The sequence below is a fragment of the Zerene cesonia genome, unplaced genomic scaffold, assembly GCF_012273895.1.
Source record: "Zerene cesonia ecotype Mississippi unplaced genomic scaffold, Zerene_cesonia_1.1 Zces_u008, whole genome shotgun sequence".
NCBI lineage: Eukaryota > Metazoa > Arthropoda > Insecta > Lepidoptera > Pieridae > Zerene > Zerene cesonia.
The window spans coordinates 709,937-729,752 of record NW_024045138.1 but is presented as its reverse complement, the minus strand read 5'-3'; the positions used below and the strand labels follow the sequence as shown (position 1 = coordinate 729,752).

At 34.8% G+C, this 19,816-nt stretch overlaps 2 protein-coding genes across 2 annotated transcripts in view; both read right to left on the bottom strand.

Moving 5' to 3' along the window:
• Positions 1 to 651, bottom strand: part of LOC119839091 (protein masquerade) — a 19,680-nt gene extending 19,029 nt beyond the window's left edge. Inside the window, exon 1 of the mRNA XM_038365283.1 lies at positions 465 to 651. Within this exon, the coding sequence (XP_038221211.1) occupies positions 465 to 549 (85 nt within the window). The 5' untranslated portion in view covers positions 550 to 651. The remainder of the gene's footprint in view (positions 1 to 464) is intronic.
• A 2,873-nt stretch (positions 652 to 3,524) lies between these two features.
• LOC119839113 (kinesin-like protein Klp61F) lies at positions 3,525 to 19,789 on the bottom strand. The gene is made up of 21 exons (XM_038365310.1): positions 19,559 to 19,789; positions 17,295 to 17,442; positions 16,869 to 17,018; positions 16,101 to 16,319; positions 15,534 to 15,622; positions 14,426 to 14,674; positions 13,490 to 13,743; positions 12,770 to 12,894; positions 12,149 to 12,253; positions 11,546 to 11,709; positions 10,848 to 10,987; positions 10,330 to 10,421; positions 9,828 to 10,031; positions 9,305 to 9,472; positions 8,262 to 8,598; positions 7,593 to 7,708; positions 6,489 to 6,620; positions 5,610 to 5,832; positions 5,152 to 5,261; positions 4,660 to 4,746; positions 3,525 to 4,290 (listed from the first exon to the last, which is right to left on the bottom strand). The coding sequence occupies exons 1-21, from the start codon at positions 19,621 to 19,623 to the stop codon at positions 4,177 to 4,179; spliced, it is 3,291 nt and encodes a 1,096-aa protein (XP_038221238.1). The 5' UTR covers positions 19,624 to 19,789; the 3' UTR covers positions 3,525 to 4,176.
• Positions 19,790 to 19,816: the final 27 nt, after the last annotated feature.

Genomic DNA, 19,816 nt, shown 5'->3' with positions numbered 1-19,816 from the left:
TCAATATTATATCATTCTGTTATAGGACGATTTAGAAAGAACAAATAATAATTTTAGGAGTCATTTTAATAAATATTAAAACCACATTTGTCCGATTTCCTATTCCAAGCCGTTTCGCATCAACACACATAAATTCTTAGGTGTATTTCTCTGCACAAGAGACAATGCACAGACAGACGCTGTTGTGTGACGGTCAGAAACAGATTCCCCGTTACTAGTCAGGTGGTAACGGTAAATCTCGCCAAATTAGTCCGGAATTTATTCATTACTCGTTTGACCCTGTTATTTATGTATGTGGGTTACCTACTCATTTAGCCCAACATCGTGTGAAATCTATGAATTTAACTGTAATTATAATTTCAATTAACGTGTACATTATGCATGAAATTTAGAAGTGTACTGTTAAAAAATACCGTTAATTGCTAATTGTAAAATAAGATATATTTATTTAAAAAATATATTACCTGACAGGAAGGAGCTGGCGAAGGATTCATCCTGAGATCGGGAGAAAGGCAGAGCCAGTAATAATGCCACAATAATCACTTTCATGATGCACCGTCACTGGGTCAGGAGCGCGTGCGCATGGCGTGCGGGCGCCGCTTCGCGTTATTGTACACTAGCTTGCTGTGAACGGTGGACGAAACGCGGCCGCAGAGTATGGTATGCGAGCGCTTGGGTAGACCTGTTACCCACTTTCTGCCTTCCTGTTTGTCGTTTCCGACGAATGTACAATGTACATACAGGGTCAGTGATATCGGGCTTTTAATGTTAGATCGTGGCTCCGTGGGAATATGAGTTGCTATGTACTGTTTTTATAAATACTGGAAATGTATTTATGGTCATTGGTCTTCTAGAATATAGCTTGAAATAGATAATATTCCAATACTTACAGCAGTAGTTAAAAATGTGTGATATTTTAATTATTTTTTATAGCGCATATATTGATTTTGTTTCTTAAAATTACAAAAATTGTCTTTAATCCAATGTCCCAAATTCTCTACATTTCAATGCTGAGTTACCTCCCCAATATGTTAGTGCAATAAACAAATACGAAACGTATGTTTTATTGATCAATGGTATATAAATGAATAACGTAAAGTGTTTCTATTAGATTAATACGTATAAGAGATGAAGCTCTATCTTTTAAAGTTTGTTATTTCAGTAAATGCCGCATCTGCGTTATTCGCTCTATGGCAAGCGGCAAGTCCAAGTGACTGGAGCGAGCGGCCACTCGCTCGTCACAACACCGACGTGGTAATGAATGGATACCGTACCATTGATTAGCATCTCGAATAATCAAGAACAAATTGATAATATGATTAAACACGTTACGATTCATTTAAAACGAGGCTTATTTCTTATAATTAATGATCGTAAGCGTAAACGTAAGATTCAAGTAGTAGGGTTATGTTATAGGAAAGTGAAATAATTTTGTCGAAAGTTCGTAAATACACTTAAACCAATATCTAGAACGAAATAGTTTTTCCTTATGCGATTGTTAAATTAATTTATTTTATTAATCATGAATCTCTGAGATATTATAATTTAAATGAAAGTGCAGTTTAAATTTAGAGAGATTTCTAAAACCCGTAAATTCCATTATAAATAATTTGAATTTCTTAACTAACAGTAAGAATTAAGTGTATCTTAATCCGATCTTCTTATATCATATTGAAACTACATTGCAGGTAGTTTTTTTTAATAATTACTTTATAGTAGTATATAGGGGCATATATTAGTACAAGTCAACAATAATAAATGAATTATAACAACTTCAGCAAATTTCATACAACGTAAATAACATTAATTATTTCCTTGTTTTAATGAATTGTGTAGTAATGCTATAAAAATAATTCGTCTTAGATGTTTTCCACGAAACTTAGTCAATGCATCTCAAAGAGGAAATAGCCGGATTTATAAACTTTCATAATATGAGTCAACCACCGCACATGACATGAGAACATATATATATATATATATATATTAGCTTTTATCGTTCACGAGATTCGACCTTCATTATACAGGTTTATGAAAGTTAAACTAAAAGTACATACAATACATATCAAGGAACAAATATAGACGAAAAAAATTGATACAAATAAGCCCCAGCGAGGAATGCAGACCACAAAAATCAAAATATTTACAATCAAATGCACCTTAAATCGGAGCGTAGATCATATTATACCTAGTTTTATTACACTATAAATACTATATAAACTGTATAGTATATAAGTTTTTGAATTTACGAGATTAAATGCGCTTGTGTGGTCATGTCTTGGTCCAGGGAGCGCGGTACGGGACGGCGAGTTGTTAACCCAATCTATGAATAATATACAATTTCTTTGTTGTCTACTTAGATTGATTTAAAATAAATAATGTGAATTATCTTATTAAATGTAAAAAAACAACATGATATTATTAATAATTTAGCTTGCAGCAATAAATAGTTCTAGTTTATATTCGTCCATTTCGTTGCCCATTTCAACGTTTGGGCGACCACCAATATCATTATTGCGATATTAACGTCATAAAAAAGTCCATACAGGATAAACAATGTAACACGTAATTTATATATCAATTTAAGGTGTAATATTCATATACACGTGATGACGTGTAGTGGGTAATATGGGGTAGGTCTCATGGTGGCGCAATATTTTTGAATAATGAGAATGTAACGGTTCCGAATTCCGTGGAATAAAGATGAAAAGGTATATCATATAGCATAAATTTATTAAAATTTAAACTGCACTGAAAGTATGTTTCATTTAGTATACAAGTAGCGATAACGGCCACAACCCTTCTTACAAATAAAACTACCATTTAATATTATATTTTATTTATAATTCAATCATAATATCGTATAAATAAAAAGCTATGTGCGCAGATGTTCTCACTACATTAACAACTACACATAGAAAAATAAAATACTGCATTAAAACTAAATGCCAATACGGGAGATACATCTTTATAATATCTTACATCTAATTAGGAAAAGAATTTTACTATCGGTGGTGTATTAACTCGATAACTCCATCTACAACCAATATATTCCAATATTTTCGATTAATCCATTGGTATTTCAAACTTAACGATGTTATATTTTGGAAATAATTATTACCCTTTCAATTGATTTAAGTAAATTCTAAAAAATGAAAAATTAAAAGTTATGTTTCAAAAAAGATGGGTATAGATATTATTATCATTAAAATTCATGATTATTTGCTGTCTGTTGAATTGTTTTCGTTTATTTTGTGTGGCTACAATATCTTTATTTAAAAATATTTTCCTTGATATTCTATAAACCGTATGTTTCGCGCATTACGTTTACTTTTCTTCGTTTTTTTTTTTCAAAACAAAGCGACAATGTCAAAATAGATGTCAAAAGTTTCGCGGGAAAATTAACGCTAAATATTAACGCCATTATCGGTAAACGTTCCATTTTTAAAAGTTATCAGATTGCACCGCAATCCATTTTAGACCTTACGAGCTTTTTTTTCTTATAATTTGGCTTTACTATAATTTTCAGTTTACTTTTAAATATTCCGTGAAAGAATGAAAGTTGTTAATAGCGGTGTGGTCTATATTTTTATATAGAAAAAATTAAATCCGCTCATTAGTTTTGCGTTTGAGTTGTTAAATAACTTTCATATTTATTATAATAAAGGGATATAAGTAACAAATATCCAATGTTGCCATGATATTTGAAAATGTATCGGACTCAAATATTCACGTTTTTAGGAACAATAAAAATATTTCCACCGAATATATTTTTATTAATTTTTAAATATATATAAGCACGTAATGAATATGTAGAAAACTAATCTAAAAATATCAAATTATAATGAAATTTAGTAATAATAGCTACTAATTATATTTAATTTCTAAGAATCAGGGAATGGGTTCAATGTATGTAAGAAAAAAAAGTACACTAAGTATTCCTCTTCAAAGTACAAGTTTTGCTTTGTTTGAGACTAGATGGCGTTGTGTCAATTTTCAGTTTTTTATTTAACTTCAAAGAATTTTCATCCCCTGTTTAAAATTAATTTAAATATTACAATTATTAATATAGTTATTACTTCCGAAGTCAAGTATAAGATTGTAACAAAACACCGTAACTATTTTCCATACATGTCTATTTAAAATAGTTTTTACAGTCAATCTTCGAGTTCAATTTCGTCAGTTCCTCTCGGCGAGCGGCTTTTTCGCAGAAAATGAGGGTAATTTCGATGGTTTCTTGAATGACGAGGATCGATTTATGTTGCTGTTTTCCTTGCATTGATCTTGGTGTCTCTGGAATAAGAAACATTTATTTAAGTGACTATCAATATGAAATATACACATTTAATTTGGTCTTCTGAGTAAATAAATTACCTTTTCATTATATTTTCTTTTTATTTATTTATAAATAGCTTTTGAACGCGGCTTCGCACGCGTATATTCAGAGTAGTTTAATAGATATACATATAAAATTTCCTCTCGAATCACTCTCTATTAAAAAAAAACCCCACCAAAATCCGTAGCACAGTTTTAAAGATTTAAGCGTAAATACCTACAGCCACGGGTAGCGGCTTTCTTTTATACTATGTACTGATTTTACACAATATTTTAAACTTTTATAATAATGTATTCGTCTACGATAACGTATATTCATAATCTCACCCTCTGTTCTCGGTCAATATCAGCTTCGGATGCTGGGGGTGAGGGCTCCACTGCGGAGTCCTCTGATTCCGTTGACTCTGATGCACTCTGAAATTAAATATATATATCTGAAATTAAGTATACATTGATAGATTTATTATTGTTAGTACAAGATTTATTTTAGGTCCTAGTTAACTACATTATTATATCTCTGCATTTGTATAAAGATGTCTATAAACAAAATTTAATCTACATAGAATATTAATGATATTCAAAGTGAGGTTCAATAAGAAAAGAACTAATAATTAAGCATTATTATTATAAATAATTCTAATATCAAATGAAATCAAAAAATTCTTTATTGTGCACAAAATCATACACAAATAAATTCAATGAATAAACTCTATAGAAGCACAACAGGCGGTCTTATCGCTAAAGTAGCGATCTCTTCCAGACAACCTAATACGTAACTAATATATATTACATTAAATATAAATTAAAAGAAAAACTCACATCTTCATTCTGTTCTCTCATGGCTCTGAAGCGAGCTATAATCCTCTCGTGTGGGGACGTAGCGGCTAGATTTCTGGGGAAGTTGTACTGTCTGCGAGCTGGCGTGTGACCTGCAAGTCATTTGTGTATTAATTAACAACCTCACAGATGAAGTAACTTTCTATTGGTAAAAGAATACTTAAAATAGATTACATAGAACCATACATTTACCATTTATAATATTATTTTTAAACTAGACACTTGTTCCGGCTTCGCCTGGATCTATCTGGAATCAAGGTTCCTGCTTTATATCAAGGGAGCATTTAATTGGGACAATAAGTATCACCCAAGTCAACTCATAACCAGTTTGTATATCAAATCTCATCAAAATCTTTTCAATAGTTTCAGCGTAATTGACGGACAAACGTCCAAACAAACTTTCATTTATAATATAAGTGTGAAGCGCGATTAAAACTCACCAGTCGGAGAATACACGACATATTGCTCATTTAGATATTTGCTCTCCAACTGTTCCAAAGTAGCAATTTTCTCATTTACGCAGTCGGTCGAGTGCTCCGTCTCACTGGTCAGGTCTCTCAGTATTTCCGTTTGCCTCATCTGCTGCTCCCTCGCCTTGCTCACCACGGTGTCCACTTGCGGTGCGAGAGACGATATTTCTGATAATGTGTGGGATGTTGCGTTCTGAAATAGTTATATGTACTTAAAGATTTTGAGTCTAGACATTTAGCGAGTTTAATTTTGAAATAAGTGATATTATGCTGGTTTTTAGTATATGTCCATTTTAACGTTAGCGGTTATTTATTAGTATACAATTTTGGTAGCCAAATGGCTATAAGCTATTTCCAAGCAACCAATACAGTTACAAGTTATAACAAGTTATTGGCTCTAATGATGTTATCATCTATTATAAAAATTTACAAAATAAAAATGGCTCACGTCAAACCGATTAACTGAAAGAAACCAGCTTTGGCTGGATTTATCATATTTTGTTTCTTTTTTATTTTTTATTATTGATTGATCAATTGCTGTTCGTTAGTCTCCCTAAAACTCGAGAATGGCTGGTCTGACTTTTTTGGTGCATTCTGAATAGTCCAGGGGAGGCTTAAAAGGTAAGAACAATACGGAGGCGGGCGAAGCCGTCGGCGGGAATCTAATTATATGTTACTAGCGGTCCGACCCGGCTTCGCCCGTGGTACATATATAGCCTATAGCCTTCCTCAATATATGGGCTATATAACACTGAAATTATTTTGCAAATCAGACCGACAGTTCCTGAGATTAGCGCGTTCAAACAAACAGGCTCTTTAGATTTATAATATTAGTATAGATTATCTTACCTTCATCTCTTGAGCCAAACCGATAACAGTCTGCTGGCAGTTGAGTGCCAGCGAGTCCATTGCATTGTCGACTTGTGATGTCAATTCGAACATCTTCTCTTTGTTCGTAGCGATTACTTTTGATGTTTCTTGCTGTCAATTTAGAAAATTCATTTTAATTAATCATCATCATTAGCCCACGCGTATGTTCCCACCGCTGGGACACGGGCCTCCTGTGGGGGTTTAGGCCATAGTCTCTCTATTCTCGTCTAAGCTACTTCACCGATTTTGAAGAAATTAGGTACAAAAACAGTTTAAGACTCGAATAAGGATGGTAATCATCAGGTAATATCCTCGGGAGTGGGTTATAAAACTCCAGGGACTGTATTAGTATATCTGTTATATCTGTATAGTTATATCTGTATAATTCTTTGGGGGTTATTGCACTATCATTTATTTTGGATCATATAAGTGATCATATGTTTTATCTATTTAAATTGAAAATTTAATTTAATAAAACAAATGAATCATACCTCTATATTACATGGTCCAATAAAATTTACTCATAGATCTATGATCCAAGATAGACGATAGCAATCCCCCTGTCTCCTCACCCTTCCCAATCTGTTTTTTTTTATTGTGCCATAGGGAAGCGCTTGACTACCATCTCGCCTGCTGGTAAGCGTAGATGTAGTCTAAGATGGAGCGCGCTTCCCTAGAAGGTACCTGTTCCCGTCTCTCTCTCTCTCTCTTCTCCCTGTTCCCTCAAAAGCGAGTGCGCATTCATAATGGCATTAACTATCCCTGCTCTGTTCACGGAAGGTGGTGATGGCTCACCATCAGGCGAACCACCAGCTTAGTTGCCCGCTATGACTTTTTTTATGTCACAGTCGGCAATGGAGCTGATGGAGAAAAGATTGTCGAAAGGAATAAAGGAAAGGACTCGGAAGGGTAAGGAAAAGGATATGGGCCTCCGGCTGCCCCACTCAGCGAACGAAACACATCAGAATTCTATTTCACGCCGGTCTTCTGTGGGGGTGTGGTACTTCCCCGGTGCGAGCTGGCCCAATTCGTGCCGAAGCGTGCTCGACTACCACATAATAAACATCAAACATGAATTCTTACCTGTACATATACTTTTGTATCTTGCAACGATGTCACCAATTCTCTCTTTACATGCTGCACAATGTCCAAAGCATTCCCTCCCAAATCGTTGCAAGCATTGGACACCAATGTGTTGCCTGGAAGTATTTAATTTATTAACTTCGATTCTATTATTGTTTGATATTGTCTAGATTGGATGAACAAATATAATTGTTAAAAGAACAACATGTAATAAGATATCATCATCATCGTCATCATCATCATCATCAGCTCATATATGTTCCCGCTGCTCGGGACACAGGCCTCCTATGAGGGTTATAACAGTAGATTCTTTTCTTAAATGGGACCAAGCGACAACAATTTCTTAAACACAAAAAAATACCCACGGAGTTATCAAGTAACAAAAGAAAAAAAAAACATCTCATTTGAGAACTTCCTCGAGGTTTTCGCAATTTTGGCAGAAGCAGAAAATGTCTATATCATGGAAATTCTGGGAAATATCTTGAAGTATCATCACATTAGAAACAAATTGCCTTTCTTAACAATTCTAATGCAGTATTAAGCAATGGAAATGCGTGGAAAAGCTTCATGAACTAGCACAGCATATGTAATGTTTATTGTATTATAAAATAAGATTTATATGAACCACTTATAGTTCTACATACGAACAGACAAACAATTAAAACCAACCTTTCTCACAGTCCACGTACAACGCCTCAACCGCCCGCTTATATCTGTCCATCTCTTTCCCACTCTCCTCGAGTCGGCCGACGAAGTCGTGCGTCTCTTTCTCACTCGCCTCTCTCATACTGTTCAACCACGCTACATGATCGTCGACCCTCTTCTCGAACTCCACTCGATCTCTATCTATCTCTTTCAGTCTCCTATCGTGTCTTTCTTGCAAGTATTGAATCTGTTGCTGGACGTATTTTTGCAGCTGACCCTCCAATTCAATTTTTTCTTGCTCCATGGCTGACAACTGATTTGATATGCGTTGTTCGGTTGCTTTCTTGTCTGCTGTGAAAATCTGAAAAGATAAGAATTGCTTTATTATTTGTTGTAATCATAAACTCGTTTCTGTTAGGAACCCGCAGGCAAAAGTAGGTATTTGTATATCTTGTGTTATTTTGGTATACATGCTACAGCACTGTCAAGTATCACCAATATTCAATCAGTGGTTTTTATGTGAATGAATAACAAACAAACATAAATACATCCAGCTCAACCTTATTCGTCTATACCATAAATAAAATTTGAGTGTCTGTTTGTAATAATTATATTAGATCTCGTTGTAGACAGGGTACATTTGCCAAAAAATATACATTTTTTTATAATAAAATGGGTTCCACTTATTTGCCCAAAAACCTCTTCTTTAATGAATACACTAAATTGTACTCATTTACCATCAAAACAAAACAAAAAATTGTTCATGCTGTTGAGATGAAAAACCACTTTTTCCTTCATCAAGTCGGTTTTTAAGTTTCCCCTAATCGTCATTAACATTATAAATGCGAAAGTTCGTTTGTTTGTTTGTCTCTCCTTCACGTCGCAACAGTAAGAGCCTAGCATAGTCTAGCCTCTTAACTATCATAATATCGTATATTATCTATCACAACAACTTTTTTTGCCGTGGTAAAACACATCTTAGCACAATGGAATCTCCTTACTTCCTTCGAGCACGCGAGCGAAGCGAAGCGAGCAGAGGGCCAGTTAAACATTCAAATACTACTCACTGCGAGTCTCTCCTGCAGCCGGTCAGCGAATAGCGTCTGTTTCTTCTGCAGTTCCTCAGTCAAGTGCTGTGTGACGCTCTCGTGTCGGTCGAACAGGTCGCGGCACTCGTGCGCCCAGCGGCCGTGCAGCTGCGACACGGCATCGATGCGGGCCGCCATGTCGCCGTGCTGTGTGGGAAATGTATGTTTAGATCTCTAAAATTGCGCTTGCGCAATGGACTTTGATGAGATTTTTTTTTCTTGTTATAGACGTAGTGATTAAAGAGACATAATAACATAGAAATTGGACGACAGAGATAGGTTTTACTCGGTATTTGACGCGTAAGCAGCTGCCGGTAAGAGCTAGTTGAATTATATATTTCAACAGGGAATTTTTTAAGAGAGCTCATGGTTCACACTATGAATAGCACTATGGCAAATGTTACAATAACCATGTCATTCATAAGTGAAAACATAAAAAGTAAATCAAAACCCTATCAATCCTCTCATCCAAATTTTACAAGCAATCCAAAGAGATCCTCACCCAATAGCGTAAGAACTTATCCAGATCGCTGCACACATCCACGTCGCTAGCTCGCTGCAGACAAACGGACAAACAGTGCGACGCATTGTCAAGCGCGTTGCCCACTTGCTCCATCTGCGAGGAGAGTGCGCCGTGCACTTGCTGCTTGTGTGTCGCCGCGTGCGATGATATCGTGGCGTGCAACTCGATCGGGAGGGATGACAGCTGAAAATTAAATAATAATAAACATTTCTTTGCGAGTTACGACAGCGGAACCCTAATGCAAAGTTTCCTACGTTCAAATTTCACGCGAACAAAGTCGCGGACAACAGTTAGTATGATATCTTTTATACGAATCGTCAAACATGCCTGTTGCAAAGGGTAAAACTTGAGATCGGCCCGATTAATTAGAAAAAGATAGGTTCTAATTGATAACCTCTTATTTTGAAGGGGTTAAAAAACGATGTGACTATATATTTTAAATTTATATGGTAAATTATATTAAATCACAATAAATATATACCTTTTTTAATGTTTCCTTCGCCATATGAACCAGTTCGTTAAACTTTTGTTTGTTTTGTGATAAAATCTGACAATTGTCGTCCGTATACTGCTCTGTAACCAATGTAAAAATAATAAACATACATTGATGTGTTTATTATCCAAAAAGAAAAAATATCTTAAAGTAAACATATTATTTGTTTGCACTTGGCCAGCGTGGTGGATTATGGCCTGAACCCTCATAGGAGGCCTGTGTCCCATCATCATCAGCTCATATATGTTCCCACTGCTGGGACACAGGCCTCCTATGAGGGTTCAGGCCATAATCCACCACGCTGGCCAAGTGCGGGTTGGCAAATGTCACATGTCGTCGAACTTTCGATTCTCGGACATGCCGGTTCCTCACAAATGTTTTCCTTCACCATTTTTAATTATAGGAGGCCTGTGTCCCAGCAGTGAGACATATAGGCTGATGATGATGATGATTATTTGCAAGAAAATTTATCATAAAATCAAGTAAGTAAGCAATAATAATTTTACCAGCGAGCTCCAGCGCGCAGTGCGCGAGCTGGTGCACGCGGCGGCGCTGCGCGGCGGCGCGCTGCGCGGCGGCGGCGCGGAGCGCGCCCGACGCGCTGCGGTACGCGCGCGTCACCTCCAGGTTGGACGACTCCACCGACCTGCGCGCAGAACGTGTGAAAATGTATTATATGCCAGTTGTTCGCCCGGTGTACATATATTGCCTATGGTGAAAGAATTTTTGAAACACACAAAAATACAAATTTTTGCTCTCTAAAATATTAGTGTAGATGTATATACTATACACATTATAATATATGTCCATGAGCTGATGATAGAGGCGATAGTTAGAATTAATAATGAAAAAGAGTTAATTTCCAACAAGCGTATAAAATAATTAAAATACAACTCATATTGTCGTACATTTGTTGTTCATAAATTGCAATAAAAAAAGAATAAAATACATAGATTTACATACTACAAATAGTTTTACCACGAGTGAGACTGAATACAGTGTAGATACTATAATGCACACTTACTTAATGTCAGCTTACACAACTTCAGCGTATAATGTACACAAAGTTATACAGGAGTAATAGAAGTACTGATAGGGTAAACTAATTGAAAATTCAGTATTCTGATATAAAACTAGTATTTCACCAACCATTCAAGCGACTTCAAAAAGAGTTTCTACTTGAACATTTGAACAACGAACTCACTTGCGTTTGTCCACAGCGTTGTGCAGACAGCAGGCGTCCCGGCTGGCCAGGTCGGCGGCGTGCAGCAGCTGCTGCGCCTGCGCGGACAGCGCCCGCTCGGTCTCCCCGTGCTTCTGCACCAGGTGCTGCTGCTCCTTCGCGAGCTGCTTCGTCTCTTGCAGTTTCTGTACGATCGATATGCAGGCAGGATTAGCCATTTTAAACTACCGTTGCGTCCGCGGCATCACCCGTGTGATAAAGAGACTAACATCTTCGAGGATTTCGAGGGCTTACGAGGATAAAAATTATCATATGTCCTTAATCGAGTCCCAATGTATTTTTTACCAAATAACATACAAATGGGCTCTTTAGTTTTGAAATAAAGAATTGGAGAAAACACGTACGACATTTGATAGATGGACAGATAGAAAAAAAATTATAGGAACGCTTTTCGCATCAATAATATTAGTAGAGATCAGTAAAGATTTATTTATTAAAGATAAAATAGAGTTTAATCACGAAACACATACCGTTTTACAATTTTTTTTTATTTTTATTTATCCTTTTATAGTATTAAAATTAAAACGTTTGAAGAATAGAAAATATCGAATCATGAATACTCACATATCGCGTGTTCGCCAACCGATCTTCGACCCCGCACAGCTGGTTGAACGTCTCAGCGCAGCGCTGTCTCTCGGCCTGCAGCGCGCCATTCAGATCGTCGAATACCTGAAATTCACATAAAATTTATATAAAATCACACTCGACGTTACAAAAACGTCCGTATAAAATGAGCGTTCTAGAACCTTCTAAATAGAGCGCTCATTTCGAATAATCTCGTCACTAGCTTAGACGCATCTAGGCGCGGCTCCATAAACACAACTTTAAACATATCGCGTAACTATAATTTCGCATTAAGAGTAAGTGTTTAGCGATGCTTTGCTCCCAAAGGCCGAATGACAAGAATTTTCTATCTAATACAAACGTCACACGGATGAAAACCCATGGAGTTATGGTGTAACAAAACCCAACAAAAATAAAAACAGTCGAATTGAGTTTTGGAAAATGTCCATTAAAATTAAAGAAAATGTGAAAGAATTATAAAATCTTTGAATTTTTGAGTTTATATACATTTCCTTAGTATAAATATATTTAAGGAGGAGGTGAGTTGACTAGGTCATTAGAACATTTAATTATTCTATTCACTAATTAATTTTAACTCTTATATTAGGTCTTGTATATTACCTTTTCCAATCTCTCTTTCTCTTCTTCCAGGGCTCTCTTCTTTAGCAGCAGTTCCTGTATCTCTTTCCTCTGCTCCTCTTGTTTGAAAGTGATTTCTGCATATGTATCGCTTGCAAGATACACACCTGATTTTTATGTTATATTATTTACATTATTTAAAACTGCAGATTGTTTTAGTCTCTCTTATTTTTAGATTTAAAGCTATAATTAAAGTATATTTACTTACAATGGGTGTGTTAAATTCTTACAAATATCTATTAAATCGTACTATCCTACTAATCCTACTAAAATTATAAATACGAAAGTTTGTAAGGAAGTGTGTGTTTGTTGCTCTTTAAAGCAAAAACTACTGAACAGATTGCAATGAAATTTGGTACATAGACAGCTGGACAACTAGAATAACATATAGGCCACTTTTTATGCCGATATTCCTACGGGATACAGACTCACCCGAGTGAAACCGCGGGGCGCAGCTAGTATACGATAGTTAATTCTTTTTTCATAATTAATATTAAAACATATGTAACATTAGATAACGATTTACTCTATTACGATTTTATTTAGATAACGATTTTAAAGACATTACATAATATGAGTGTGGATGTTTCCGATTGTTATAAATACACACTCATAACACGTATTTGCTTGCGATACATGTATGTAGTATATATACATATGAAAAAAGCCTAACTCCTATCAACTTCATACATTTCCACATACCATTCTTATCCCTTGCAGCTTGCAAGTCTCGCTTCAAGCGGTCAATCTCTTCCACGAACTCCTTGAGCATCGCCTTCTTGGTCATCTTCTGGTTGACTTCTGGCTTATTCTGTATGTTCTTGGCCCGATTGGCATACTCCAGGGTGCTCATCGTCTCCTCTAGATCCTTGTGTCCCGGGGATATAGTGGCTATTATCGAGGTTTTGGTTCGCCCACCGAGCGACTCTTGCAGGATTCGCGTTAGTTTTGATTCTCTAAAATTTATGAAAGAAGTTTAAAGACTTTAATTTGGTCATAAGAACAATTTGTTCCCTAAAAATGAGTTACATGTTAAATTAATTTATGCTTACATCTCTAATTTAAGGTAATTACATATAATATTCATACCAATACTAGCTGTTCGCCCAAGCTTCGCCCGTGGTACATTTCCGGGGTAAAAACTATCCTATAACGGGAATAATGTAGCTATTCTTATGGTGAAATAACTTCAAAATCGGACCAATAGTTTCGGAGCCTTTAAGGTACAAACAAACAAAAGTAAGTATTATAGACTAATATATTATATGATGAAAAGAATATGGTTTATGACTAGCGGTCCACTCCGTGGTACGTTTTTTCCTTAAAACCTTCCTTATGCCTTCACTAAAACGTTAAAAAAAACAGCCCATTGGTAGAGCCATAATTAAGGTTTACGTTTATCAACACATTTGGCGCTTAATTTTTATTTAAAAATTATTCGACCAATTCTTAAATATTCTTGTATCATTAGAAAGTTAGAATTTTATTGAGTAGCATAATCATTCATTTTCTGTCTCTGCTTAGTGAATTATGCCGAATCACGATGGATAGTAAATTATAAATATTCTGTCATATAAGTAACCCTCAAGTCATCTAATATGGAAAAAACTAAGTTTTCTGTAACAAATATATCCTTACCTATATGGTATGTGAGGGTGCCTCTCAACCAGAGCGGTGATGACCCTGCCGAGGGTCAACAGGGACTGGTTGATGTTCACACACTCCCTCGCTCGCTCCTTCTTAGCTGGGTTATCTGAACCTGCTTTGCTGATGTTCTCGGAACCGGCCAAGTCGACGAGGTTCAGTTTCCCAATCTTCAGCAGCTCCTCACCCTCGGGACTGTTCTCCTTCATGTGCACCACGATTGTGAACACTGTGTGAGATCGACTGAAAGGAGAAAATATAACGTAAGCCGTGTCGAAGGTGAGATAATCACAGGATTACTGGATGCAAAATGATGTTTATCTAGTATTTTCTTGTGTTTGATTTTACGCGAGTATACATTTAGAAATTAAAGACTTTTTAACGGATTTTAAACGCGATTTATTCATTATATTATTGACCCGACGTTTCGAACAATTTACAGCGAGCCTGGTCAAGGAAGACACATATTTATGGTAATTTTTCTCATACCTAATAGTAGATAAGAGAAAAATAATTCTTATATTATGAATTTGATTTGATTGAAAGCTGTTCCTACCATGTGGTTACATTGAAATCTAGTAAATTTCTGACATGAAGGTGGTTGACATTTTTGTTAAAAATAAACACTTTTTATAATTGTCTTGGATGTATAATATGGATATGGATAATAATATTATCAATAGGAAATTAACTCTCTTGTGTGTTACATTTTAACAATAAATTTAGCAATGCATTATTTAATGGTGAAAAGAAAATTTGTAAGGTTGGTATTTGTGGAAGGAATGTTACTTGCAATTAAAACTACAACAGTTTATCTACTGTAATAAGTCCTGTACTTACAGAACATTTGCCATGTTTTGATTTTGTTTGCTGCAATATTAAAATTGTATCTCAGTGCCAGCAGATAAAACAGTTAATTTAAAAACCAAGCTACTGTATCTATTGACATTTTTTCATTTTACAATCTTATGTAACACAAAATAAATTTCAAATTAATATGTAAAAAAAAAGGAAATGTAATAAAATGATGAATAATTAAATTATTATTTTATATAAGTGCCACGGGATTAACTTAAAAATTAAATTAAATTCTAAATCTCACCTTGATTGTGCATTCATGAGAGTGGATGCGACTTTTTTCCTTTCCTGTCCCTGCGCCATTATCTTGTACACTTCATTTTTGTTGTACACCTATTGCAAAAATATGTTTTATAACACAATTTGAAATATGAATGTGTCAAAATTTTTTGAAGTGATAACTTTTTATGGTAGCGCAAACAGCTTCGTTACGCAACCCGTTACGGCACCAGTCTTTTTTCTCAGTCCCTCTTCCTTTCCGACACGTATAGGAGGCAAGCTCTTTTTTTCTCACTCTTACTCCACAAGGCTAGTCGTATTTCGGTTTTCGGAAAGAAATTAATTTAAGTTATCACTTCACCGAGGTGTCTCCTACACACACTTTTGTTTTAATGACATACTTTCTTAACACTCAATAAAAAAACCATTGCATATTTGTACATTTATAATTAGTGACTGGCTTACGATATTAAGTGCGATAATGATAAAATTACCTTTTATACCATACCATGTTTTATATTTATATGGCTTATATGTTGCTTAAATTGACTGACAAAAACAAAGAACATTGCATTATATTTAATATACTCACAGTAATCTCTTCCAATCCATTAACAATATTAGACCCTTTACGAGTCACATCTTCATATATCCTTAGCTTGGAATTATCCTCTGAAGTGGATAACAGATCAAATAACTCCTCATTATAAAGCTCTAAGTAGGACACACGGACAGTATACTCCGTGTTTGTTAGACGTAACTCATCAAACAGTTGACTGAGGGCTCGGGGAATTATACCAGCTTGTGGATCCTGTAATTGATATGTTTTTAAATGGCAACAAAATCAACTTTAATATAGACTTTTGAACTAATAATGCTTTATCATATTTAGACAAGCTGTTAAAACGGCATTCTTTGTTTGCTGATAGATTGTTTTAGAATTTTGAACATACTGATAGTCTTATTTCTTTCTTTAAACTGAGGTAACACACAGTTTTATATAGATTGCTTTATGTATATGCATTAGAATGTTATTTATTAACTACAATAGAATATTTTATGGCAATATTCTCGCCACGAAATGGCGTAGTAAGCAGTTGGAAAAAACCGCCCGACACCCTCTCTTCTTGAAAATCTATTTAATATGTTAAATGATATGCTATGAATGAAAAACCAAATTCTGATGACATTTGTTCTCTTGTGTTTCATTTTACGCGAGTATTCTACACTTAGAAATTAAAGCTGTAATGTGTTCGAAACTTTAGGTTAACAATATAATGAATAATTTGGGTTTAAAATCCATTACATATATGTAAAAGCAGATAATTTTTAAACAAATGTTAATCTAATAATTACGCACATTCTGCCACGACACCTCATTGGAAGCAGCCTCTCCGACCATAGTATGCGTCTTGCCTGTGCCAGTCTGTCCATATGCGAACACAGTGCAGTTGTAACCCGCCAACACCTCTTCGATAAGAGGGCTTACCACCTCTTGGTATACTTCCACCTGTAAAGCAGAGAATGTTTATACCAGAAGTAATAATATTCACTAATTTTATTCGGATTAATTAAAATTTTTTTCTGATTGCCACAGTTAGTTCAGGATAGGATCAGGTTATTTTAAGAAAAGCTATTTATAACAACAGTACTTATTTTATGAAATTACATATTATATTTTTTCGAATCTATTTTGATTTCTGAATCCTAATTCAATTCAATTAATTATTAGTAATCATGACTCAATTGGACACAATAAGGACAGTATTTGAAATGATTCCTCTACCTGTTTGCTGTGTGGTGGGAAAGCACGATCAAATGTGAACTTTTTGGTGTGAGTGCTCTGGTTGGACTGACGGACTATCACTTCTCGTCCGTTGACCACCTCCACCACTCCCAGCGACCTGATGTCTTTCTCCCGCTGGTTTAGTGGTCTGGAAGGAGAAACCATTTATATTTTTTGTTATACTTTAGAAAAACTATTCTTGAAACCGATATTTCTGTTTAAACAATTCTTTTTAAACAGAAATATCTCATTTATTATTTTAAATTGAATTTTATATCAAATTCAAATGACAGATATTACCAACATCAATTATATTCACAAAAAGAAATACAATTCTGAATAAAAGAAGTACAAAATTATATACTTAGAAAACCAAAAAAGTGGAGTTTACTTTATTTTATAACTAGCTTTTCGCCTCCGGCTTTGCCGGCGTGAAATTCGGTTATATCGCTTTCAAATCCCCATTCCTACCCTTTTTTTCACAACAAAAATCATCCCATGTCATTTCCCAAGTTCAGTTCTACCTTTATAGGGAATTACTTCAAAATTCTTTCAGTGGTTTAGGCATGAAAGCGTAACAGACAGACAGACAGACAAACAGAGTTTCTTTCGCACTAATAATATTAGTAGGGATGTTTTATAATTAACATTTTCTCTTCCATATGGTATTTAATGAAACTAGTCTTTATATTACAACTAGCTGACCCGGCAAACGCTGTTCTGCCTTACTCTTATCATTTAGGGGGATGAAAAATAGATGTTGCCCGATTCTCATAGATACCGGATAAGCACAAAAAATTTCATCAAAATCGGTCAAGCCGTTTCGGAGGAGTATGGCAACGAAAACTGTGACACGAGAATTTTATATATTAGATATTATAAATGCAAAAGTATGTTTGTTTGTTTATTTTTCTTCTACATCGCAACAGGTAAATTTGGTGTTTTGATTTTTGTATTTGGAGATAGATAGTACGCTAGACATAATGAAACATCCCATTCCCATTATTATATTACCACAAAAATTATCTTTATATATGCAGGCAAAACTGTGGGCACACAGTAAGTATGTTTTACTTTTGAAGCTTTTAACAAAACTGCATACTTCACTACATATAAAGCAAAGCCGCTTCCCACATCTGTTGCTATGTATGTATGCTTAGATCTTTAAAACTTCACAATGGATTATGATGGTATTTTATAGATACAGTGATTAAAGAGGAAGGTTTATGGGTATATAACGATAATGGTAAATACTCCAAATTTAAAGTGTGCAAAGCCATGGACAAAAGATAGTACTTATAGGTATATAACACAAACTAAGTATAGTGAAGGGTACACACACATTATAATGAACAATATGGTCTTACTCTTTAATAACTAGACAATATTCAAAATATGTGGATATAAATAACTATATGGAAATAAATTGATTTTTCAATTCATCTGCACATGTGGATAACATCACCACTGTTTGAAACAGTGAAGGAAAACATTGCGAGTAAACTGGCACGTCGGATAACCAGAAATTCGACAACATGTGACATCTGCCAACCCACACTTGGCCAGCGTGGTGGATTATGGCCTAAACCCTTAAAGGAGGCCTGTGTCCCAGCAGTGGGAACATATATGGGCTGATGATGATGAAAACAACTATATAGATATTGGCAAATATGTAGGACACTCTCTATAAATAATCTACAAAAAGGTATAGCAAGACATGAATAATAAACCCATATTACGTAATAAATAAAATTGTGTCTCTAACTCAATGACGAAAATTAATAATAGTACAAGCCACAAAGTTGTTTGGAGTAATCTAAATAGTTGCGTTTTCTATCCTTATCATTTAAATTACATAAATAGTAAAATACATAATTTCCAAACAATTATACTTTCACAATATACACTTGTTCTAACTCTGAAAACTTCAAATAGTGAAAATTAATTGGCAATAATCATTTTAGAGTATCATTTTGAAATAAACAAGAATGTAAATAGTAATCTAAGAATGAGATCGCGTTGTATGTAACAAAGGTAACAAAGACCTCAGTGTGTAAATGTTTTATAGATTGAGACTAAGAAGTATAAATCAAGGGTGCTATGATTCATTGACATCTAAATAGCAATTTATGAAAACATTGTGGGCACAATTATGTTATATACCTTTCACACTGAGAAGTAGCACAGACTTCCTTCGGTCTAAAAACAAATTTCTTATATTAGGATTATGTTAGAAAAACAATTGATTTGATCATCAACTTTACCTCAATCTAACGAACACTTGGATGTTCTGATTTTTGTCTTTTCTACTTCCCTTTTCCGACGCCATCTCGAAACAATTCGCATAAACACTTGGTCACGTTAATAATCAATAAAACTTATACAAAATTATTAAAAACACTAGATCACTCTATAATACTTGAAAAAAACTGATCACACAAATGGGGAGTCGTTACAAAAATATTCGTTGGAACTGAATTCAAATTTGGACAATGTCGTTGACTAAAAAGAAGCGTCAAGCC